This window comes from Sciurus carolinensis, chromosome 10, assembly GCF_902686445.1.
Source record: "Sciurus carolinensis chromosome 10, mSciCar1.2, whole genome shotgun sequence".
Lineage (NCBI taxonomy): Eukaryota > Metazoa > Chordata > Mammalia > Rodentia > Sciuridae > Sciurus > Sciurus carolinensis.
Window position 1 is genome coordinate 57,849,450 of NC_062222.1, and position 26,847 is coordinate 57,876,296.

The following is a 26,847-nucleotide window of genomic DNA, read 5'->3' on the forward strand; positions in this document are numbered from 1 at the left end:
TTTTAGGGGGAATGCTTTCAGTTTTTCACCATTTAGAATGATATTAGCCATGGGCTTAGCATAGATGGCCTTTACAATGTTAAGGAATATTCCCACTATCCCTATTTTTTCTAGTGTTTTGAGCATGAAGGGGTGCTGTATTTTATCAAATGCTTTCTCTGCATCTATTGAAATAATCATGTAATTCTTAACTTTAAGTCTATTGATATGGTGAATTACATTTATTGATTTCCTGATGTTGAACCAACCTTGCATCCCTGGGATGAAACCCACTTGATCTTGGTGCACTATCTTTTTAATATGTTTTTGTATGCGATTTGCTAAAATTTTGTTGAGAATTTTTGCGTCGATGTTCATTAAGGATATTGGTCTGAAATTTTCTTTCCTCGATGTGTCTCTGTCTGGTTTAGGTATCAGGGTAATATTGGCTTCATAGAATGAGTTTGGAAGGGTTCCCTCCTCTTCTATTTTATGGAATACTTTGAGAAGTATTGGAATGAGATCTTCTTTAAAGGTTTTGTAGAACTCGGCTGAGAACCCATCTGGTCCTGGACTTTTCTTTGTTGGTAGGCTTTTGATGACTTCTTCTATTTCATTACTTGAAATTGGTCTATTTAAATTGTGTATGTCCTCCTCATTCAGTTTAGGCAATTCATATGTCTCTAGAAACCTGTTGATGTCTTCGAAATTTTCTATTTTGTTGGAGTATAGATTTTCAAAATAGCTTCTAATTATGTTTTGTATTTCAGTCGTGTGTGTTGTGATATTTCCTTGTTCATTCCGAATTTTAGTGATTTGGGTTTTCTCTCGTCTTCTCTTTGTTAGTGTGGCTAAAGGTTTATCAATTTTGCTTATTTTTTCAAAGAACCAACTATTTATTTTGTCAATTTTTTGTATTGTTTCTTTTGTTTCAATTTCATTGATTTCAGCTCTGAGTTTAACTATTTCCTGTCTTCTACTACTTTTGGTGTTGATCCGTTCTTCTTTTTCTAGGGTTTTGAGCTGTAGTGTTAAGTTGTTTATTTGTTGAGTTTTACTTCTTTTATTAAATGCGCTCCATGAAATAAATTTTCCTCTAAGTACTGGTTTCATAGCGTCCCAGAGATTTTGATATGATGTTTCTTTGTTCTCATTTACCTCTAAGAATTTTTAAATTTCCTTCCTAATATCTTCTGTTATCCATTCATCATATAATAGCAAATTGTTTAATCTCCAGGTGTTGGAGTAGTTTCTGTTTTTTACTCTTTCATTTATTTCTAACTTCAATCCATTATGATCTGATAGAATACAAGGTAGTGTCTCTATCTTCTTGTATTTGCTAACATCAGCTTTGTGGCATAATATATGGTCTATTTTAGAGAAGGATCCATGTGCTGCTGAGAAGAAAGTGTATTCGCTCTTGGTTGGATGGTATATTCTATAAATGTCTGTTAAGTCTAAATTATTGATTGTGTTATTGAGATCTATTGTTTCTTTGTTCAATTTTTGTTTGGAAGATCTGTTCAGTGGTGAGAGAGGTGTGTTAAAATCACCTAGTATTATTGTGTTATGGTCTATTTGGTTTCTAAAATTGAGAAGGATTTGTTTGACATACATGGATGAGCCACTGTTTGGGGCATAGATGTTTATGACTGTTATATCTTGCTGATTTATGCTTCCCTTAAGCAGTATGAAATGTCCTTCTTCAACCCTTCTGACTAACATTGGCTTGAGGTCCACATTATCTGAAATGAGGACGGATACTCCAGCTTTTTTGGTGGGTCCATGTGCATGGTATGTTTTTCCCCAACCTTTCACCTTTAGTCTATGGGTATCTCTTTCTATGAGGTGAGTCTTTTGCAGGCAACATATTGTTGGATCTTTCTTTTTAATCCAATCTGCCAGTCTATGTCTTTTGATTGATGAATTCAGGCCATTAACATTCAGGGTTATTATTGATATATGATTTGTATTCCCGGTCATTTGGTTCATATTTAAAATTTTATTTATTTATTCATTTATTTTTTGACACATCTTGATTCCTCCTTTATTTGACAGTTCCTTTAGGATAATTCCTCCCTTTGCTGATTTGCTTCTTTGTTTTTTATCTCTTCTTCATGAAATATTTTGCTGAGAATGTTCTGTAATGCTGGCTTTCTTTTTGTAAATTCTTTTAGCTTTTGTTTATCATGGAATGATTTTATTTCATCGTCAAATTTGAAGGTAAGTTTTGCTGGGTATAAGATTCTTGGTTGGCATCCATTTTCTTTCAGAGCTTGAAAAATGTTGTTCCAGGCCCTTCTAGCTTTTAGGGTCTGGATTGAAAAATCTGCTGATATCCGTATTGGCTTCCCCCTGAATGTAATTTGGTTCATTTCTCTCACAGCCTTTAAAATTCCGTCTTTATTTTGTATGTTAGGTATTTTCATTATAATGTGCCTTGGTGTGGGTCTGTTGTAATTTTGTGTATTTGGAGTCCTATAAGCCTCTTGGACTTGATTTTCCATTTCATTCTTCAGATTTGGGAAATTTTCTGATATTATTTCATTGAATAGATTGTTCATTCCTTTGGTTTGTTTCTCTAAGCCTTCCTCAATCCCAATAATTCTCAAATTTAGCCTTTTCATGATATCCCATAGTTCTTGCAGATTCTGTTCATGATTTCTTACCATCTTCTCTGTTTGTTCAACTTTGTTTTCGAGGTTAAATATTTTGTCTTCAATATCTGAAGTTCTGTCTTCCAGGTGTTCTAGCCTGTTGGTTATGCTTTCTATGGAGTTCTTAATTTGGTTTATTGTTTCCTTCATTTCAAGGATTTCTGTTTGGTTTTTTTTCAATATCTCTAACTCTTTATTGAAATGATCTTTTGCTTCCTGTATTTGTTCTTTTAACTGTTGATTGGTGCGATCATTCAATGCCTGCATTTGCTCTTTCATCTCATCATTCAATGCCTGCATTTGCTCTTTCATCTCATCGTTTGCTTCTCTGATCATTTAAATTATGTACATTCTGAACTCCCTTTCTGTCATTTCTTCTGCCATGCTGTCGTTGGATTTTATTGATGTAACATCTAGATTTGTTTGGGGCATTTTCTTCCCTTGTTTTCTCATATTGTTCAGGAATCAGTGGGTCATTAAGATATTGCGGATTTCCTCTATTCACTTATAATGTCCCTGAAGATTGCTAGTATATCCCCTCTTATCCTTCAGTAGCCTGAAATCTTGGAGGAAGTTGATAATGCGGGGCTCCATGAAGAAGCTGCCTCTCTAGGGGTGGTGACCCTCCGGTGGGGTATATTCCCTGCTGGTGGGCAGAGGTGCCTCCACTTGTTGACCAATGGTCATCCAATGGGGAACTAGGCTGCGGGCTGAGGCAAGGCCTGTTTGTGCCTGTGTCTCTGGTTTTACCGTCCCTGTGGGAAAACCTCACCCGGCAGGGAAGACTCACCTGGTGGGGACGTCTCGCTGGTCAGTTCCCCTCCTAGACGTTCCTCTCAATCTATAACTACCGCCTGGGCTGGGCTGTCTTCCTCTGCAACGTTCCCAGGGGCCCGGACCTACGTCCTGGGCCTGAGAGCCTCACCCTTCGCAGGCGAGTCTCCTTAAGCTGCCTCTCCCAGAGAATCTGCCAGCAGTCCTGGAAACTTTGCTCCACCCCTAGGTGTGTCTCTGTGCGGCTCTTCTACCAAGAAGCCGGTCCTGGGACCCTGCTCTGCACCTAATCGCCTGGCTATGCGGCCCCTCCTCTGAGCTGCCACCTGGAGCCCCGTACAATAGCTCTGAGACCCAGAGACCCACCACACACCTCCTCCCCCGGACAGCCGCCCGGTTTCCGACGCAGTCACTAGGAGTCCACGGAACTCACTTCGCGTCTCCTCCTCCCGCCAACCGCCCATAGACCTAGGCAGTCACTCCAAGTCCAAGTGGCCCGCCCTGTTCCTCCTCTTCCTCCTCGGGGTAGCCCTCCAGGTGTTCAGGAGCGGTGGCTCTGAGACCAAGCGACCCACTGCGCTCCTCCTCCCGGCAGGCCACCGGTATTCAGGAGCGGTCGTTCTGAGTTCAAACAGCTCGCCATGCAGCTCCTCCTCTGGCAACCGCCTGTGGCTCTGATTCAGTCACTCCCAGGCCAAGCGACCCTCCGCGCTCCTCCTCTTCCTCCGGGCAACCCCCCGGTGTTCAGGAGTGCTCGCTCTGAGTTCAAACAGCTTGCCACGCAGCTCCTCCTCAGTCAGCCGCCCGGAGTCCCAGTGGTTGCTCTGATCCAAGTGCTGTGCTGAGCCGCCTCCTCTACGATGATCCCAGTTGTCCGTGTTTACCGCTCCAGCGGGGGGAGGGGCGTCTCGCCGAGCAACTCTACTTCACAAAGTTCCCCGTGTTCCGGGGCTACCACCCCATCTGGGACACCTCCCCAATGGGAGAGACTCCCCCAGCGGCTTTGAGTTGGTCCCAAGTCTCTCACTATCTCCTCTTTTGAATCCTGCGTCCTGGAGCAACGTGAAATGCAGCCGCCCTCTAGTCCACCCTCTTGAAAAACTTTTATTAACACTTTTAAAGCTACAAAATTTGAGTCACCTGAGATTTGTTCTCAGTACCCACTTAGTTTTCATTTTTTAGCACAAATACATATCAATTCATCAATTTTTGTTTTTAAAAGTACATGTCATAGTTCCAAAAGTGTTTCAATTAGTCTTTGTTTACCTCCTTTGAAATAAAATTAAAATGTGGTACACTTTTTTAAAATTTATTTTTATTGTAAACAAATGGGATACATGTTGTTTCTGTTTGTACATAGAGTAACAGCATACCATTTGTGTAATCATACATTTACATAGGGTAATGATGTTTGATTCATTCTGTTATTTTTCCCCTTCCCCCCACCCCTCCCACCCCTCTTTTCCCTCTATACAGTCTTTCCTTCCTCCATTCTTGCCCTCCTCCCACCTCCCATTATGTGTCATCATCTACTTATCAGTGAGATCATCGCCTTTTGGATTTTTGAGATTGGCTTATCTCACTTAGCATGATATTCTCCAATTTCATCCATTTGCCTGCAAATGCCATAATTTTATTTTTCTTTATAGCTGAGTAATATTCCATTGTGTGTGTGTGTGTGTGTGTGTGTGTGTGTGTGTGTATACACATATATCACAGTTTCTTTATCCATTCATCAATTGAAGGACATCTAGGTTGGTTCCACAGGTCTGGCTATTGTGAATTGAGCAGCTATGAACATTGATGTGACTGTATCTCTATAGTATGCTGATTTTAAGTCCTTTGAGTATAGGCCGAGGAGTGGGATAGCTGGGTAAAATGGTGGGTCCATTCCAAGTTTTCTAAGGAATCTCCACACTGCTTTCCAGAGTGACTGCACTAATTTGCATCCCCACCAGCAATGTATGAGTGTACCTTTTTCCCCACATCCTCGCCAACACCTATTGTTGCTTGTGTTCTTGATAATCGCCATTCTAATTGGGGTGATATGGAATCTTAGTGTAGTTTTGATTTGCATAAAATGAGGTACACTTTTTAAAAGAACTAGTACCTTTACCAATACATTACATTTGATAATGTAATACCAGTACATTTGACATTGTTTCCCTTATATTCATATCATAAATAGTAAATTACCAGTAAATTATGAATTGGAATTACCCATCCTAGGAAGACCTAACTCATGAAAAAGGACAGGAGGAGCAACCAAAGGATCAAGTTGTTGCATTTGCCTTGATTTCAAACACAATTTCCACAGGGCACCAGAACAGCAGTTGACATCTGTTTCAGGTAGATGATTTACTATTTGCCTTGGTTTTGATCAACGTTAGTAAAGAAACATTAGATCTGGCCTTTTCTGAGGTACTCCTAAGTGTACAAACTTCAATGAACTCAGTTTTTCATAACTTCAGTTATTTCCTTCTTCACCCCATGCATTGTAGTAAAACCTCTCCCAATGGCCTCTCCACATCTGCCACAATGAATTACATGTGACTTTGCCTTAATTATTGTTTACTTTATTTGACTTTGTTTTTTTCCCCATTATAGTGTCATATGAATCTGATGGCATGAGACCTTACTTCCCAAATCAACCCATCTATGTTTATATGGTACAACATTTATTGCAAATTCTACTGATTTAAGTCTTGCTATGTTCTCGCTTTACCTTCCTCATGGCAAGGAAACAATACTAACATTTCACAGCTGTAACTACTTTCTTTCCCTGTTTTGTCCCTTTCAACCAAGGCTTCACACATCAAATTTCATTAATCTTGAAAATTTCTCCCATTTTACAAGCAACACATAAATGTGATTTGTTTATTCTTTTCTCATGGTATTTTCCCCACCTCTATCTGTTTTTTATGTGTGTTTTAGGTAATGTATATAATAGCTCAGCATGCATCCTTCTATACTTTTCTCCATGCCTCTTAAATAATAACTATATATCTACAATACGTTTCACATGTAGGAGTTGTTTTTTCTTTCTTTTTTTTTTCTTTTTTGTAATTCCTTGATTCCAAAATACTGTATCATATATACTTCTCGGAATCTTGCTTTTCCCCATCATACATCATAGAAATTGTATTAGTCAGGGTTCTCTAGAGGAACAGAATCAATAGGAAACATGATTATAAAAATGGGATTTATTAGATTGGTTTACACAACCAGAAGCTGGATAGTCCACAATGGCCGTCTGCAGCTGGAGAACTGGAAGAACCAGCAGCTGTGCAGTCCAAAAGGCAGAAGCCCCAGAACAAGAAGGATCAACATTGCTACCCTAGTTCAAGACCAAGGCTTCTGGAAACTCCCTGGAGAATCACTGGCAGAGTCCACTTTGGAAGAGTGGAGAAGCAGGAGTCCAATATCCTCAGAGGATTGAAGCAGCAATCAAGAACCTGGTCAAGAAGAGTCGAGCTTGCATCTGCATCTGCTTCCTTGTTCTTCCAATGTTTATTCCATCCAAGCCACCATCCTATTGGGTGGTGCTGCCCACGCTTAGAGAGGGTATCCACTTCAGTTACTGAACCACATTCCATTCATTCCTAGACACACCCAGAAACCTCTTAATCATCAGCATCTCTTAATCCAATCAAGTTGACAATTCAAATTAACTGTTACAGAAATCATGCCCATTAACTGGAAAGATGAATCTTTAAAATGTCTAGGTAGTGTTTTGTGTTAAATCTTTCACCTTATTAATGGGCATTTCATTTGTTTCCTTTTTGACATTTACATGAGCAAAAAAAAATATGTTTAAATATATGTTTAAAGTATGTTTAAATATTTAAAGTATGTTAAATGAATATCACTTTATGATAGAGTACTGCTAAAGTATATATAATCTTAAGAGTCTCTCTTTATGTATATGATATATACATATAATATATATTATATGTATATCTCATATAACTTTCAAAATTGATAGCAAATGAAAGAGAAAGTAAAAGAAATGACTATAGACCTCAATGGATCAGAGATACTTTATTAAGCAGCAGAGGGGCACATTTGCAAGAGGAAAATGGCAACTTGTTACAATAGGGGTCTGAGTTTTATAGGGTTCAGTGAGACCAGGTCATAGCAGAACACATCAGTTGGACAATCGGGGGAACAGTCGTAGATACTGGAAATTGTGAAAGTCCAGAGCACATTGTTCTCTTTTTCTCACTGGTGGCTGTTATTTTTCATATCCTTCAAAAACTAATAACTCATGTTTCCATCATGTGTAACTATGAAATTATAATTTTCCTGTGTTATCCCAGAAAGTAGATTTTATTGGTCTTTTAAATGTTTGCAATTTTGTTGGATTAAAAAAAAAAGTGACATTTCATTGTGATCCAGATATAAATTTCTTCACTGCTAGTGGGACAAATATATATTTTTGGTTATTTCACTTAGGTTCTCTTTATATTCCTTTCCATTTTTCTGCTGGGTTCTCTTTCTTTTTCTCATACTTGTGAGAACTATATGATTACCGTGGCTTGTATATAGTTTGAGTGTGTACCTCAAAGGTACATGTACTGAAAGCTTAGTCCCCAGTGTGGCAGTGTTGAGGTGGCAGAATCTTTAAGAAGGTGGGGCTAAGTGGGAGGTGGTTAGGCCACTGGGGACAGTACCCTTGGAAGGAATTAATAGTTCTAATAGGACCCTATTAGTTTCTACACATTTGGGTTGTTATAAAATAGCAGGTCTGGCCCCTTTGTGTTTTTTGCTTTGTGTTTTTCCATGTGACTGCATTCTTCTTGCATGCATTCCCACCATGATGTCATCCGCCATATTGTGACAGTAAAGAAGGCCCCCACCAGAGGCAAGTATATGCTGGTAACCTGCTTTTAAACCTCCAGAACTGAGAGCTAATGAAACCTCTTTTCTTTATGAAGTACTGACCTCCAGTATTTTGTTATAGCAATAGAAAATAGACTAAGACAATGCCAGTAAGATATTAAATCTCTTTTGCCTGTTGTTGAGTGCAGTTTTAAGAACAGACCCGTCACCACTGAGAAGTCCAAATATGAGAGTCTTTATTAGCCAACTGGCTGACTGCCTCACACAATGCACAAAATGGTTATTTGGAGAACAACCCTGACCATAGGGTTGTAGGGGTTTTTATACCATAAGTCATCAATCATAAGTGTCTGTTGCTATGATTCAAAAACTGCAAACTAACATCACGAGATCTAAAATCATTAGCAGAGAGGGAAGTGGGTCAAAATGACCTTACTTAGGTACAAATTAAAGAATGGTTACTAACATCTAGACAATCACTGTTGACATCACTGTTGACATGGTATATTGTTGAGGAAAAATAAGAATCAAAAGAGAACAATTTTTCATTATATAAGAATTGCCATTTTGTGTTGCCAAACATGTCATGCTATGCAACTGATGAGGGGTACAGAGGTGGGATGTTCCCATGGGAGAAGAATTTCCTGTATAACATGGAGTCTCAGGGTAAAATGGAGTCTGTTTAGTCATTGCCCATAAAGTTCAGCCTATAACATTTCCATGGAGTCAAATATGTCAGTTCGTCACACTTCCCACTGCATTCATGTACTTTTTCCAAACTTGCTTCTTATCTATTGATTTTCATTTATAGCATTTATGTAATGCTAAATTAAAATTTTTTGATATTGTCATAACTTTTCTCTTGAAGCTTCTAAGTTTCAAGAGTTAAGAAGCCCTTCCTTGCTCATACATATGATTTTCTAGATTTTTTTTTGTGTGGCACGGGAGATTGAATTCAAAGGTGCTTTACCATTGAACTACATTCCCAGCACATTTTAATTTTAATTTTGAGACAGTGTCTTGATAAGTTGCTTAAATTGGCTTCAAACTTGGGATCCTGTCTTAGCATCCCAAATAACTAGGATTATAGACATGTGCTACCAAGGCTGCCTTAATTTTTTAGATGTTATGCATGAATTTTATTGTTTCATTTGTTATATGTAAGTCTTAAAATATTTGGAAATTATTTTTCTAAATGTACAAAATTTAGATGAATTCTATTTTCTTATAAATATGCAGTCAGTTGTGTCAGCAGAGTTATGAGAGTTCGTTATTTTCTAATGTAATACAAATACTATCTTTGTCTTATGTTAAATGTTTACATATATTGGGAAACATTCTGGATGGTTTCTTTAGTTCTCTTGATTGGTTTGTCTATTTCTGTGTTAGTAGTGTATTGATTTGATTATAGTCACTTTATAGCCTCTCTTCTGATTTTGGGAATGGGAGTTATTCCTCACCATCTTATTTTTTCATAATTATTTCCCCACATTCATTATAACAAAAAGTCAAATGAGGTTTTAACTGAAATTGTATAATATTGTATATTGATTCTAACTGGAATTTGATTATTACATTAAAATTTTTTTAAATTGATGTTTTATTATGTTGTTTTACTATTTAACTTTGTTGTGTCTCCACTTTTTTGTATCTTCTTTATGTTTTTGTGTCTTTCATATTGCATAATTCTATGTAATTATTCTTATTACAATGGAATATTTTTCCAATTTCACTTTTGAGGTACATGTTAAGATAAAGTTACTGCTTTTTATATATTTAAGTTGAATTTAGTCACTTCATTTAATTTTCTTATTCATTCTAAGGTAATTTTAATACATTTTCTTGTGCTTTTTTGGTATTCAATCACATCGTAGACAAGAAGAAAATTTTTTAATTTGTTGTTTTTAATTTAGTAACAATTATTCTATTTTGTTGTCTCCAGTGGTTTCATTATTATTAAATTTGCTGTTTTAAATTCTGTAAGTATTTTTTAGTAAATAGTACCCTTCAATTTCCATTATATGTAGAATTCTTGTTAAGAACACTTTCAGGGTTGGAGTTGTGGCTCAGTAGTAGAGTACTTGCCTAGCACGTGTGAGGCACTGGGTTTGATCCTTAGCACCACACAAAAATAAATGAAGATACTTTGTCCACTAACAACTAAAAAAAATTTTAAAAAAGAACACTCTTTCATTATATCAAATGCCTTTTCTGCATCTATGGGTGTGAACATATATCATTTCCTCTGACAATTTGTTAATGTAGAAGATTATATTAATGGTTTTCTGAAATGGAATCATCTGTCTAAACAATATAGCTGTTTAGTTTTTAATGTATTATACTGTAAAATCATTGCTGGGTTGTTTGCTATTATTTCATTAGAATTTTTGCATATGTATTTATGATAAAGATCAATTTTTGGTAGACTATTGATCATGTTTTAGTATTAAAGTTATATAGATTCATGAAATGAAATGGAAGGAATCTATCTCTGTGATATGGAATATTTTGTTACATTGGAATTACCTTTTTCTTTTACGTTACCTAAGACTTAGCTGTGATTTTTATTTGGTGTTTATGCCTGCTTTTTAAATAATATTTTAAAATTTTAAAATAGTTTTAGATTCCCAGAAAGGCTGTTTCCCCTATGATTAACAACTTATTAGCAGGACATATAATTAGTGAACCCATGTTGATACCTTTATCATTAGCAAAAGTCCAAATTATTTGGATTTCTTAATTTTTTATTTATTATTCTTTTTCTGTTCCAGAGTCCCATTCAGGATACCATATTACATTTGGCTGTTATGTCTCTTTAGTTTCTTTAGGTTGTGATAGTTTTTCATATTTTGCTTATTTTTGACGACCTTGACAGTTTTGAGGAATACTGCTTAGATATTTTGTAGGATGCCCCTCAATTGACATTTGTCTAATGATTTCTTCATGATAGGATGTGTTAATAGATTCTGGGGAAGAAGATCATAGGTGTGAAGAGACATTTTCATCATCTCATACGAAAGGCACATTCTATCAACATAACATCACTTTGATGTTAATCTTGATCAACTACAGTTGTAGTATTTATCAGGTTTTCTATGATAAAGTTATTCTTTTCCTGTTTCAGTAATGTATTCTTTGGGAGTAAGTCACTTTGTACAACTGGACTTAAGCAGAGGAGAACTATGCTTTCTCCCTTTGGGGATAGTGTGACTACCCAAATTATTTGGTGCATTGTAATAATTTTACATTTGAAAAATTCTTAAGGTTTCTTTGTGGTCAATGAAAATTTTTAAGTATAAAGTTTAGTAATTTTATTATTTAATATTTATTTTCTTTCTATATGATCTATCAGTTCTGGAAGAAGTACACTGAAATATCTATAAATATCCATTATAATTGCCTTTTTAATCAAGTTCTTGTATTAGACTTTGCTTTATGTATTCATGTGTTATGTCATTTGATGCATATAATTTTATCATTGTTGTATCATTCTCATAAACTTGGCTTATATCACAACCAGGTATCTCTCTTAGTCTTGCTTATTTCTTTTATTCTTAAATTCTCTGTAGTCTGCTACCTTGCTTCGATTTTGTTTGCATTTTCCTGATATAATTTGGTCTGTTCCTTTATTTTCAACCTTTATCAAAGCGTTTAGTGACCCTTGTGAAAGCATCTGAGATTTTAAAAAGAACTCAGTCTGTAAATCTCTTAGAGTTTACCCAGTAATTATTATTCATCCTATTTTTTTCCCTTGTCAATGTAGAAGTTCTACTCTAAGGTTTTCATTCTATTGGTTACTTCTTTTCCTGTGCTCAAAATCAGAAACATGTCTTTACTATTACTTGCAACTAAGACATTCTTTCTCTTACTAAGATTTTTATTTCCTTCTTAATTGTCTAAGAGTCTTTAGAATATTTTCATTTTCTCTGTTCTCATCTCTTCTTCTTTTCCTTATCAGCCATTATGTTTGGGACATGCTGTGCCACCTCTTTCTGCAACTCCTTCAAATCCTAGTTTTTAATCCAGTATTATTTATTAGACTATAATTACTTTTTATATACTACGTCTTTTAAGTTTTTTGAATCCTTACTTAGACATATTTACATAATTTTGGTCCATCTGTTATCATACATTTATATTTAGATATTTAGTAGTGTGTATGTCATTCCTTTGCCCACTACCTTATAGTGTTGAAGGTGAGGACTCTGATTCCATTCTGATCTTTTCTCTTTATATGTAACTTATTTTGCCAGATTTTATATGAATTTTTCAGATATGTTCAGATGTATGTCACCTTTCAATAATTTCAACTCAATCTTGGTCACTTTAGTCTGAAGTTACAGATTTTGTTCTCAGAGATGTTTTTTACTTTTTTCTTACCCCTGCCTATCTTTTCTGCTTCTATCTTGCCTATCATTTGCATATTCGTTCTTTTGGACCTATCTTCCAAGTCTGCTATTTCTTCCTTTAAATTTCTGTGTTTTTATATTTATTGCTTTCTATTTTGACATATTTCCTCCAACTGGTCTTCCAAGCTAACATGGGTCATAATGAAGACTAACCTTCTTTCTTGACTAACTTTCCTTCACTTAGTGTATATAATTGTTCATCTGGGAAATCATGTTTAGCTCCAGAATCCCTTTCCTGGGTTGCACTGAAATTTCTTTTCTTTTTCTTTTTGGTACCAGGGATTGAATCCAGGGGATCTTAACCGCTGAGCTGAATCTCAAGTCTTTTTATTTTTTATTCTGAGACAGGTCTCACTAAATTGTTTAGGGTCTCACTAAACTGCTGAGACTGACTTGAACTTGTGATACTCCTGTCTCAACCTCCTACGTCACTGGGATTACAGGTGTGTGCCACTGTGCCTGACCTGCTGCACCAAAATTTCTTAAGTGCTCTTCTTATTTTGCTAGTTGTCATCTATCTCCTCTAGCAACTTTATTTCATATTCTGAATTTTATTTGTCAAAAATCTTCCTCTCTTTGGAAATGACCTTTCTTTATTAGCAATAGGGTCAGACATGCTTGTTGAAACATCTTCAGTGGCAGTAGTTTTGAAAATGGTGGAAGGTAAGCCTATTCCATATGAAGGGAAACTTTTCTTTCATTGCATCTGTTGGAACATTTTAAGAACTTAAGGCTTCATGGCTCCCAAAGGCCTCCGAAGCAGTTTTAGAGGGTCAGATACATTAAAGTTGATAGTGGAGGGGAAGGAAGCCACATTTAGATTACTGTATTCCCAGATTCTCTGTGTTAGACTCACTTTTTCAATTATTTTTTAAACCATATGATTTCATTGGATTTTCTAGAAATTCAATTTAATTTAATCAACATTCATTAAGCTTTCTATTACACTCATAAGACTCATAATGATAACAATAAAGTAAATTAGTATCATCAGCTGATTCTCTAATACATTTTTACTTAAGACATATGACCTTATATATCTTCATATTAATAGTCGGTAGTTAACTGGTACATGTGTACTTATTGGCATAGACATACTTGATACAGTTGGATAAGTAGAAAATGGATTCTTCATGCTACTTATAAAAATCTGGCTTCCTAAATTCCCCAACTTTTTTTTCTTGGTTTCTTTGTCATCTTTCATTAAACAGAACAGTATTTTTTTTTTAAAAGTTAACTATCAGAAAACATGGATGATTATGAAGATTTCTGGGAGATGAATTAATGACTCTAATTATGATTTATTTTGTTTCTGAAGGAATAGCTACTTGTTTGATCTCTAACATTTTCCTTTTTTTTGCAGTGCTGGAGTGATAGAACCCAGGGCCTTATGTATACTAGGCAAACACTCTACCACTGAACTACACTTCCAGCTCTGTCTCATAATATTTTAAAGAATTATCTATTTTTCTCTGGGTGCATTGGTGCATGCCTGTAATCCCAGCAGCTAGGGAGGCTGAGGCAGGAGGATCATGAGTTCCAAGCCAGTCTCAGCAAAAGTAAGGGATTAAGCAACTCAGTGAGACCCAGTGTCTAAATGAAATATATAAAAGGACTGGGATGTGGCTCAGTGGTTAAGCACCCTGGGTTCAATCCCTGGTACCAAAAACAAATATATATAAAATTGTCTGTTTCTCATAAAACTTAAAGTACTAAGCTGGCATCAAAAGCAGTATTATTTGGCTTGTATTTCATTATATATTTTGTTATACTTCTAATCATTAACTCAAAAAGCATTAAAAATAAACTTTTTAAGCTGTGCCATGCTAAATGCTGTGAGGAATTAAAAAAATTAATATTCTCTATAGTTTAGCATTAATAGATGACAAGAAGAAAAAGGGTACTTCCAAGTAGAGATTCGTCTTGGACAAAAGCACCTGTATAGGAAAAGCAAGGTTTACTTGACCAATATATAACTTGTATGAAAGCAGAATAGTGGACAATACAGAATAGAAATGTATATTGGCTTGCTTTAAACACCCAATGCTAAACTTATTTAGAGAGAAACAGGAGATTTTTGAGCAGGAGAGTGACACTGTCAAAACTGTATTTAGGAAGATTAACCTAGTTGCATTGTGTGGGATAAAGTCCAGCAGAGAGATTGGGAGAAGGAATTCCAGTTGAGATATTAGAACAGAACAAATCAGGAGGGTTGAGCGCCTTAACAAAATGACAGTAAGAATGGGGTGAGGGGGTGGATTTCAGAAAGACTGCAGAGGTGGAAACAATAGAACTTGGCAGCTGTTTGGATATGGGAACAAAGGGAAGAGGAGTCTAAAAGATTTCAAGCCTTATGTATGGGAAGATGTTGCTCTTTTCAGGAGAAATAAGGAGATGAGAAGGAGGACAAGGTTTTCCTGAGAGAAAAGTAAATTAAGGTTTGGGCATATTCCATTTGAAATGATGGTAAAACACTTACATTAGTTATTAAGCAGACACTTGAAAATGCATGTGTCTCAAAGGAAATACATGAATTATAAGAATGGCTAGAAGATAGAATAGTAAGACTAGGAAACAGGAAGACTCCTTGAAAGGGAGGAGAGAAAACTTGTTCTCCCTTTCTGATGGCTAGAAAGGCTAGAACTCCAGGAAATAGTTTTTGGACGATGAAAAGTTTTCAGGAATGGAAGCCAAACATTAAGACATGGAGCACGATGATGGAGCATCCTTGTTCTCCACCACCAAGGGGTTAACATAACACCCTTGAAATGCTACCTCTAGACATTTTTGTTTTTCAGAAGAATAAATAAACATGAAGGAAAATCCAAATAAGAATTGAAGAAAAACACGATTTGGTGTTTAAGTAGAGCACAGGTAGAGACATTTCTCTCTTAACAGCTATGGAAATAGGTTCTGGAGTCAAACTGATGGGCTTTACATCCAGCTTCATTATTCATTATGCAACAATGGGAAAGAAAGTTCATGACTTTTATGGTTCAGAATCTTCCTAGATGGAGTGGAGATATTGATAGAATCAGCCCACCCACTGCTTGAGAAATGAGTTAGATTATTCATGTTAAGTGCTTCACACAGTGTCTATCCCACATGTGTCCATAAATGTAAGTGAAAAAAGAATCAGGTGGTCATTGATAACATGGCGTGTCAGGTGGAGAGTGAGGCTCTGGTCTGGGAAGCAAGGTTCAGGATCCAACAGTTGAAAGATGATGGGCAGCATGGTTGGAATATTGGTCATCATTTATTCAGAGGCAGCAAGAGTTCCTAGCCAGCCCTGAGTCAGTTCCATTTAGCACGAGTCTTTGCCATAGGCCTTTTTTACTCTTTATATCCAAGCCAAAGAAGGAGCACTGTGAACAGGCCATATAAGTGGGTGCATGCTCACAAGTAAATGTTTGTATATATGCTGACTTAGCATGTTTATGACCTTGACTATACACTAATCATAACAGCCAATTCATGGCCTAGGTTACACACTAAAAACATAACATAGCCTGCTATAAATCTCTGTGAGGGAGTCTGACTATAGTCATTTTGGGCCTGCCCCAACATGGTGTAATTAATTTGTAAAACACATTTTCCGATTTGGTAATTTTGGAGTCAATGAAAGTCTAGGTAAAAGAAACACAAATTTATATTGAACAAAATAATATATGTAAAATATACTTGTAACCTTCAAATCATTAAATTTTTACCATTTAAACTTGACTGAATATCATTTTACTGTTACCTCTAGTAACATTCATGAAGTATATTTAGTTGATTTTGTTACATGCCATATGTTTTATTATCATTAATTTTTTTTTATAAAAAGCAAAACAATGGAAAATCAATACATTGTAATGGGTCAAATAAAGTAGTTTTGAAATCAGTTTGGTTTAATAATACTTATAAAGTATTTAGTGACTATTTAAGGCAGAATCCCACCCTTTGTTTGATACTTCAGATATGTTATTTACGTCTTTAAAGAGTTAAAATGAATAAAGGTATTGTTATGGTTTAGATGTGAGGTGTCCCTCAAAAGCTCATGTGTGAGAATGCAGGAAGGTTCAGAGAAGTGATTAGGTTGTGAGAGTCTTAACCCAATCAGTAAATTAATGACCTGATGAGATTAATTGAATGGTAAACAAAGGCAGGTGGGGTGTGGTTGCAGGAGGTGGGGCTTTGGGGGTGTGTGGCTTTGGGGCATATATTTTGTTTCTGGCTAGTGGTGTCTCTCTGCTTTCTGATCATCATGTGAGCTGCTTCCCTCTGCCACATTCTTCTACCATTATGTTCAACCTCACCTCAAGCCCTGAGGAATGGAGCTGGCCTTCTATGAATTAAGACCTTTGAAACCATGAACCCCCCAATAAACTTTTCCCTCCTAAAATTGTTCATTGTCAGATATTTTAGTCACAGCAGTGAAAAAGCTGACTAAAACAGGTTTCGATGGAGTTCTTCACTGCGACTCATTTAACAAATAATCAATTTTATTTCTTGAAGCTTTCTCTTATTCAAGTTTCATCTTAAGTTTATGCCTAGCTGGGAATGGTGGTACATGCTTATAATCACAGTGACTCCAAGAGGATGAGCAGGAGGATTGCAAATATGAGGCCAGCCTGGGAAATTTAATAAGACCTTGTCTTAAAATAAAAAGAAAAAGGGCTGGGGATGTAGCTCAGTGGTAAAGCACCCCTTGGTTCAGTCCCGATACCTCCCCCACTGCCCCCCGCCCCCCAATTTATTCTGGAGGGAAGCAGCAGGTAGAAATGAAAATAACCCCAATTTTGAAGTCAAATAAAATCTTAGTTCAAATTTATGTTCTATCTCTTATTAATACTGTGGAAATAGTCAGCTAATGTGTGGTTAATTAGCATTAAAATAGTTTTGCAGGAATTATGAAGTACTGAACCAAAATTTTTGTGTTTGTAGGTTATTATGTTTTTTAGGAGCACACTCATTCCAGAGTATCCAAAAGATATTTACCACAATGAAAGACAATGGAAATGATTTACTTTTCTCATTTAAAAATATTTTCCAAACCTGAAATACTGTGTACCATTGTGGTTACTGAGTCATAAGAAGGAAATAACAGCTGGTAAACATGAAGAGCAACCACAAGTGATCAAGTAAGTAGTTGTTTTTATACTACAAATATATATATATATATATATATATATATTATATATATATATTTGATTGGGGATTGAAACCAGGTCTTGCTAAATTGTGGAGGATGACTTTGAATTTGTAATCCTGTCTTGGCCTCCCAAGTCACTGGGATTATAGACATGTGCCACCATGCCTGGCTCTCAAATCTTTAAAAAGACTTTTTGTTAAATCTCTTAGAATTCTATGTTCTTAAGAGATGATGATAGGCTAAGTATTACAAAATTAGATGTGTCTGCAAGTGGTATAATATTTCAGTTGTGTGATATTCAGATAGAATTTGCCTAGAGAATCCAGAATCACTGAAGTTCTAACATTGATGAATTACCCATTTCTGTGAAGTCCTTGAGGAAAGAACATTGACTCAGGAGGCAGGGAAGATGTAAAGAACCACTGTATTTCCAGTTGGCATTTCAGATGCAAATTTCCTTTTAGAAGTCTATGAATGAGCTAGGAGAGACCCTATGAAAAACTCCCTTGTCTAAGTTAGCTTAGGTTCAATGGTCAAAAAATCAAATTAGAAAGCAGATAAAGCATTACTACTTCCATTTCTAATTTTAAACCCAAATATATCAAAGGAAAGAGTAATCTAGGTTGCTGAATAGCCAGAGAAGGGTGTTAGTCTGCACCACTGTTTATAGAAACTGTCTTGACATGAATTTGCTGAATTGATAGTGGTGTTTGAGTCATCAAGGGTAAATGAGGTTCTAAGGAATATCCAATAGTATAAAACAAGCACCACTGGATCATCCTCTAAAGCATATGGATTTCTCGCCTTTAAGCTCTGTGACTTTTTCCTGATATGTCATAGTAAATACATTCTAGATTTTCTCAGTGGGTATCTGGGGCAGCTTGGGAAGATAAGGTTAAAATAACATGGGAGAGAACTATAAGGGTTTCTGCAAGAATACAAGAAGAACTGAAGTCACTCACAAAGAATTACTGATCATTATCTAGCTCCTTAGTAGGAAGAGGTTTCTAAATAACTGCGATACTGAATCTCTATTTTATACACCTCACTTGTTACCTCTTCTTTGGATTATTAAATGGGTTTTTCCTCATTTGAGAATGTCTGAAGACAGGGTCTTTCTTATATCTTTGTAACCCTATAAGTTAGCAGGGTATGGAACCTATAGAATACACCAACAAGTGTTTTTAAAATAAGTAAATCATTCAGGTAGTTATTGAATAGGAAAATAGGTATTAAGAGACACATCGTTTAGAAGGACATAGGCTAGTATGTAGAGTACTCTAATACATGGGGAGTATTCTATATAATTGTACAAATAAGCCACAGTAAATAATGCACAGAATTGAGAAGTAAATTATGTATTACAGGGTATAAATGTAAAATTTGTAGTAAGGACAAATTAAAATATTATAGCTCTTTAGGTAGCAAGGCATGGTCAAGGGGTGTCTTTAAGGTATAAACCTTTAAGGATGTTTAGAATCTAGATTAACAGTTTTTGGCGGGAAAACAGCTTGAGACAAGTAGAGGTGGTTTCTCACATAGACTTCTTAAGCCCTTTGCAGAAACCAGATTCCTTTCGCTTAAGGTTGGGTGATTTATTGGTTTAGTGCGAGTGGACTGGGAGTTTTCTAATGGCTTCGTTTTGCGGAGATAAATCAGTGTTGCTATTGCCTGGCATTTGACAACAGAAAACAACTTTCAGTGGCCTGCGCTTGCCGTGCTTCAGTTGGTGAACTTTTTTTCTGGTTCCTGATTTCCTGTCACCCATCTCCCCACCCCATTTCCCATCCTCGTCTCCCCGCGGGGGTTTCTCTTAGCAGTTTGGATTAAGGGTTAAGATCAGAGATGCTTTTCCTCGGTGGGTGCAAGCTTAGCTGTAGTAGGAGAGGAGGGCGATCTTGTGGAATCCAAGGTCTGCACTGCGCTATCGCTTTTTTTTTCTATAATTTTTGACGAGTCTCTTCCCAGACAGTCTTAATTAAGGAAAAATATGAAGTCCAAGCAAGCCCTCATCTCCTGGACTTTTATGCACACTGAAAATACCGGGACATACAGCACTGACGGTGGCAAGAAAAGCTCCAAAACTCCGTACGACCCGTTAAAAGAGCGGAAGGATCGGAGGTGTCGGGAGCCAGGACGGAAATGCTCAGTGCGCATGCTCCCAGGGTTTGGCCCGACAGTAGCGCCAGTCCTTTCTCCCGGAGTCGGGGCCTGCCCCCAAACTTCCGGGGCAGAGAGAAGTAGGCGGGACAAAGGCCGGAAGCACCTGGGTGGGCCCTTACTCCCTGGAGTTCTTCAGAGGGGTACCTGAGTTCTTGGCTGGTGAACAGATGCCTGTGTGGGTAGCCTAATCTGTGGTTGCTCGCCCCTCAACCTTACCATGAGGCTAGAAATCGACTTTGAGGAAATCTGACACCAATAAGCGGGTCTGGAGATAGCTCCTACGCTAGCTCCTTGGTTTACGTGATTTCTTCGCGGACCTCAGACTAGTGGCTGCCTCCTTTTGCTCCACACTTTAGCCAATTCGTTTTCACCCTCGGCAGCCCCGCCCACCCTCGTTATGTATGACCGGGCTCCGCGTTTGCTCAGGTTGGCTGAAGGTGGCAGCACTGAGGAGCATGTGGGTCCTGGATCCTACCAGGTACCTTCCCTGAAGCGGCAGGCAACAGGTAAGATATAGGAAAGGCCCGTTTCCTGCGACAGCCAGCCAACTGCCTAGCCTGCTCGGCTTCTGTGTGCCTGTGAATTAAGACATAAAGCGAAATGGTACCACTTAAAAAATGGAAGAAAACTTTTAAGTAAACAGGGATAATGCTACATGTAGGAGTTTGGTTTCCTGGCTCTGTTGATTATAAAATCCAAATCCTGTGTACTTGCTCTGGCTCTCTTTTCTTTGAACGCCTGTGTGCCTCACACACCTTTACTTCCATTAATCAGATATTTACTTACAAAGATGTAACTTTTACATTCCTATTTCGCAGTATCATTTAAAGACAGTCGTATCAATTTTTTCAGACAAATTATCTGACCACCCTCTTTATTCAAACATTTCATGAGAAAGTTTTTTTTCCGTATTCGGTAAAGAAGTTATATTCTTGAGAGGTGGAGTGGGGATGGAAAATTTAGTTGTTTGTTTGCAGTTAGTGACTTAGGCCAAACTTTGAACAAGTATGTCCAATTTGCGTTCTACTTTTTCTATTCTAATTGTTGGAAGCCTGATACCCTCTAAATGGTTATTTTTTCCTTCATTGACCCACATTTTCCCCATATAAATTCACTATACCTGTATTTTTAAACAGATGCCAGAATCTCTTTTTTCTGTTGACATGAGTTGATCAGCCTGGGGTTGGTTTAGGTTTCTTTGGGTGCAGTAAAATTTGTCAGCTGTCCGTATTTTAAATCTTGAATTTTTTTGCTTTTCACCATCCAATTTCAGTATTTTTGGAGTTTGTTATGCCTAATATTTTAATGCAGTTGAGTTGTTAAAAACATTTACTCCCCAACAACCTACTGGTGACCAATGACTGCCCAAAATGCTTACTGCTATGATACTTTTTGACCCTTAATACAATTGATCATTTTCTTCCTAGAAACACTTCTTCCTGAGGCACCTCTAACAGCATTCTTTCTCTTGGTTCTTTTTCCTACTGTTGTTTATTCTTTTGTGCCAATAATTAACTTATCACCTCTCAGCTCCGAATCTATGGTTCACTGCCTTGCTTATAATAATGATGCCCAACCCTGTAAACCTTTCTCCTTTGCCAGTTGGCAGGAGGTTCAGTTTAGTAGAAGGCCCTGGAGGAAGGATCTTCACTTCCTGACTACTGTGTTCTTGCTTCCAAGGTGCTCATATGTGAAGAACACCCCACAGTGCTCACCCCAACAGGTTTCAGGGGACACTCCAGTGGGCACCTTCCCAGATAAGGTCTTGCTGTGCCCCAAAATCAATTGCTGTTAACTTAGTAGCAGCTCTATGTATTGCTTCCTATTTGTTTACCTTGACCTTCAGCAGCTCTCCAAACCTTCAACATCCAGTGGAGACCTCTTGTGTCATTCCTTTTTATGTTATCGACACCATTGGTTAGCATGGTTGGTTTAGAAGATGGAGTACCTTCCACTTGACTGGTATCTGAGCATGGTTTCTTTTTTGGCTCGAGAGTTCCCAGTTTTCTTTTCCACAGCTAGGAGAAAAATAGAGTCTGTTTTCCCAATAGTTTTCTCCACAACATCATCAAAGACCTCTGCATCCAGTGTGGCAATGAAGTCTCACTTTATTTCTTAATTTCTGGAGGTGGCTCTGTTAATGAATCTGCAAGACCAAGGTCAGCCATTCTATATTGCTCAACTGTCCATGATAAGTTACTACTATTCACTTTTTTCCCTCACATTTCTGGGAGGGATACAGTACATGTGATATTGCCCTTTTTATTAATAAGTAAAATAAGTACAGAAAATTGTTGACTTATTCAAAGTTACAGCCAGTAAGATGCAAATTGAGTTTTTTGATTTTAGGTCATACCCCCTTTCAGCTAGCCCGTACATCTTCATTTTCAGATCATGTCCCAGAACAGTTTTTAAAAGAGTATACAAAAAGAGGTCAGAATACTTTCCATTAAAATGTATTATCAGGCAAATAAAATCACCTGACTGAAGACCAAGCACGTGTGTTTTCTTGAAGTGAGCACTGCTTTCATCAATCACTCAGAGATATCTCTGTCAACAAAACCACAACATTTAGCACTGCTGGCATGAAAAAATACAGACATATTCCCTGAATTAGGTAGGGAAGGTGGCCATGAGCATTACCATATTTACAGATACATTGCTCTTAATTTTAAACAATCTGAAGTTAAGAAGTATGATTGATTATAGGCAAAACTACAGGTGACTAGTCTAGAAAAAAAAAAATCATGTAGTGAAAGGAGCCAACAGTCATACAGTCAACTAAATGCCTACTACTTAGAGAATATAAAAATGTTCCGAGTACTGTCCCTGCTTTCAAAGAGTTAAATAGAAACTCCAAGACACTTTTAAGGATAAGTTGACATATGAGCTATGCTGTTGACTAGGTAAATGTAAGTCAAACATCAGTCCTTAGTTGAATTGTGTAACTTCCCTTCTTATTTTGGAAAATTACCTGATATATGATTAAATAATGAATCAGGGAATCATTTTTCCCCTTTTCTTACCAATCCTTCACAGTCTTCTTTAAAAATTTTATTTTTTTCCAAATATATTAAAAATGTTTATATACTGTATGTTTTGCTTGTTGCTTTTCTCAGCATATTTTCTCATATCTATAAACTCAACTGCTGTTCACATTCTGATTCTGATCATTCAGGTGAAATTCTTGTGATTTAGATGATATAGCTCTCCAAGATGAGTTTTCTCTTGATTTTAAGGCCTTTAGCATTGTTGTTACTTTTTTGGACATATCAGTCTGGATGGTCTCTGGCATCTAAAATTCCAAGTGTCTGAGCTCATTGTTTTCCCCACCAATACTGGCCCCTTTAAAAAAGTTCCCTTTTTATTCACCTATTATACACTTTAAGCTTTGGAACTGTTCTAGCCTCCTCCTCTGCCTGATCATTCCTGTTGATCATTAAGACCTACCCATTCTATTTTCATAGTCTTTTTGAAGTTGGTTTCCTCTATTTAAATGCCCCTTAGTTCAAGTCCTCATTATTTCTATTTTGAACCAAACCAATACAACATTATGTGTTTTCTTCTATTTTAGTCTCCAATCTATCTTCTCTTTGTGTCTGTGGCTAGAATGATCTTTCTGTGATATACTATTTATTTGTAAAAAACCAACCAAACCAAACAACAACAAAAAACCCAACTTCTCTCACACCAAGTTTAAAAATTAGAACTCTTTAATATGATAAGTAATGTTCTTCATATTCCTATCCCTGACCTGATTTCCCACTTAACCTGATATTTCCAGGCACCAATTCCTCCTACATTTGAACTACATTTCACCAGTTCCAACTTTTCAGTTTTCATAAGTTCATGTGTGCTAACTTCTGTGTCTTTGTACCTGTTAATACATATTCCCAGTATACTCTGCCTTCTTCAACTGGTTAATTCCTGTTTATTCTTTGAAACTCAATAGAAATGAAGTTCTCTGACTCTATTCCATAGTAATATTTTTTTTCTCTGACTTCTCAGAGAAATACATATTTATATATTAGTTGTGGATAGACACGGTATCTATTTAATTAATTTATTTTTATGTGGTGCTGAGGATGGAACCCAGTGCCCCACATGTGCTAGGCAAGTGCTCCACCACTGAGCTACAACTCCAATCCCTTCTCTGACTTATTAATGACTCTTTTCATAGCACTTTAATTTTATGTTGTAATTTCTGTTAATAGATCTGGAAGTTCCACTAAAATATGAGTTGCTTGAGGGCAATATTCATGATCTCTACTCCATTATTCTCAGTTAAAACTGGGATAGTTGAAAAGCCCAATACTTTAACATAAAATTGCACAATTAAAAAACAAATGAACCACATATAGTAGAATTAAAAACTCTGATAACTGTTAACTGTGCTTAGAGGGCAGTAAGTAGTGTGTGGCCAGGCCCTTCTTATACTGTTTTAAAGGATGTACCTTGTTGACCTATGAAAGAAACTAGGAAATTCCATGCTTGGGAACTGAGCAGTTTCATTGTTTTAATGATACTCAGCGATAACACGATGATAATTGATTGGTAGAAGGAACAGATATCTTCTTAGTCATTTCTCTGCCAGATTCCTTGACAAGATAATTTAAAAGTTACTATTATCTCTTTCCTACGTATATTCATCTCTACTGTCTTTAAGATCAGTAGCACACTGGACTATGCAGAAGTATGCCGTTACTTCATTAAGAATCAGATGGGTTTTCAGCATATGGTGTGAGAAAGACAGATACTGGAACTTTTATGTAATTTACTTCTTAAGTTAAATTTCACAAGAGGAGAGGATTTTAGAGCTTGGAGATGCAGATAGTCTTTGTTCCTAACTTCTTTCTCTCCTCACTACTGCTCTTTTTACTGTAGCCTGCTTTAGTTAGTCCTCCAGTGTAATGGCTCCACATTTTCCTCAGGAAATTCTTTCTATTTTAATTTACAGACTCAATTGCCTTGGTTTTAGGCCAGTTGATCAGAGAGACTCTTCCATCTGGGATTTGCAACCTGAAAGGGACAGAACTGAACTGCTCTGCTTTCATGAGTGGAAGAGATGATGGATATCTGAATTCTAGATTAGTGAGAGTTGTGCCTAATTTTCTCAATTATCTGGAAAAGTAGTATAGCTTATGAAAGCAAAATTTCCTTCAGACAACTAGGCTAGTATGATGTGATAAAAACATATTTCTTGTAATTATGTAACTGCTCCTGGTACTGTTGTGTTAAGGAGTATTTTGTTACTTTTAAAGTTTATTTACGTATTAAATGACATTCCACATTGGCTATCTATTAGTTATCTGTATTAGTTCTGTTTTAGCAATCAAAGCTGAGTGACATCACCTCCTAAATATTTTCTTTCCCAGATTTCTTCTTTGATAGTGGAGCTTTATTTGATACTGAAGCAAGAAGTATCCATCGTCCTCTACATGTGCTGAAATGCTTTTTCCAAAAAGAATGATTTCATCTTATTAACCAATCAACATTTAAGAGAGGCCACATCAGGGAATGAAATCCATCTTTATTTACCTTGACTAATTAATTAATATGCAGGCGATTACTGTATATGTTTCAAAGACCTAGTTGCTTTTTATTTGTGAAGAATGTCCTTTGTGACTGTCATTGTGGGTATAGAATTTGTCTTTTAATCATATACTGCCCAGTTTCTTCCTCAGAATGGACTGACTTTTATTGCTTCATGCCAGTTTGATTTATCTTTTGCTGTTGGCAATTCAAACTCAATGTATCTCAAACTGAATTAATTTCTTTCCTCCCAGATCTTTCCTATATTCTTAATTTCTTCTTTCTCTTTAATTTATGATTTATAGTTGGCATTTCACGTGTCAGTTTATCTATATATGTGAAATCAAACTCCACCAACCCTAATTCCCCAGAACTCTTCTACATTTTACATGTTAATTCTTGGTAGCACTGTTTGTAGTGTAGTTATTTGTCTAATTTCCTCATTTTTTTCATCTTCATTATTGTACTTTTACTGTCTAATACTTGTACATCATAAGTAAAATAAAGAATTCAGTATTGTTGAATAACTGACTAAAGATGTAGTTTAGAATGTCAGTTATTACTTTTGTATTTATTGTTTACTATTTAGAGCACTATGATGAGGTGATCGACTATCCTGGTTTGTTTGAACTATTCTAGCTTTAGCACTAAGTCCTGTGTCCAGGAGAAGCTGGAACAGTTGGTTACTGTAACTGTAAACATTAGGTACACAGCTGCAAATTAAAAAAATAAAAGTCCCTTCCCTCGTGGAGCTTATCATTTTAAAAATTTTAATATTCTTGTATTTTTACTTGTGCTCAGAATTTCATATATACTTTCAGTTTATTGACAGAAGTCTTTGTAATTAATTTTGTATTACTTCAGTGAGGGTGTTATGAATATTGACTTTATTGATTCTTTGTTTCCCTCATATGTATATAGAGTATATTTATTCTGTCATCAATAATATGTTGGATACATGAGGCTATGTGCTTATTTTTCAACATTTTTCAATGAATTTCTGTACTTTCCAATTAATTTTACATTCGTTGGGTAGATTCAGTTAGGGGCTCTGCAGTATTCTGATTGACAATTGCCTCAGAACTAGCCTTGAGCTTAGCTTTCTTAGTTTTCATATTTGTTTATCTCATATTACTTTAATGAATGTAGGAACTTAGAAATATACCTTTAATTGTGAAATGTAATAGTGCTTGTATAGATATTTGCACAAAATATAGGGTTTTTTTTTTGGTGAAAAGTCAAGACAAGAAATAGAACATTGCCAAACTTTCCTTTTCAGTCATAATAATTTTCTCTACAGGTAAGCACTATTCCACAGATAAGCACTTCAGGTAAGCACTATTTTCATTCTTAT

General features: G+C 36.5%; 1 protein-coding gene and 1 pseudogene across 1 annotated transcript in view; one reads left to right on the top strand and one right to left on the bottom strand.

The window, feature by feature from the left end:
* The first annotated feature begins 20,096 nt into the window (after positions 1–20,096).
* Positions 20,097–26,847, top strand: part of Stpg2 (sperm tail PG-rich repeat containing 2) — a 618,919-nt gene continuing 612,168 nt past the window's right edge. Inside the window, exon 1 of the mRNA XM_047566745.1 lies at positions 20,097–20,467. Within this exon, the coding sequence (XP_047422701.1) occupies positions 20,359–20,467 (109 nt within the window). The 5' untranslated portion in view covers positions 20,097–20,358. The remainder of the gene's footprint in view (positions 20,468–26,847) is intronic.
* LOC124994789 (microtubule-associated protein 4-like) lies at positions 20,545–22,129 on the bottom strand (annotated as a pseudogene).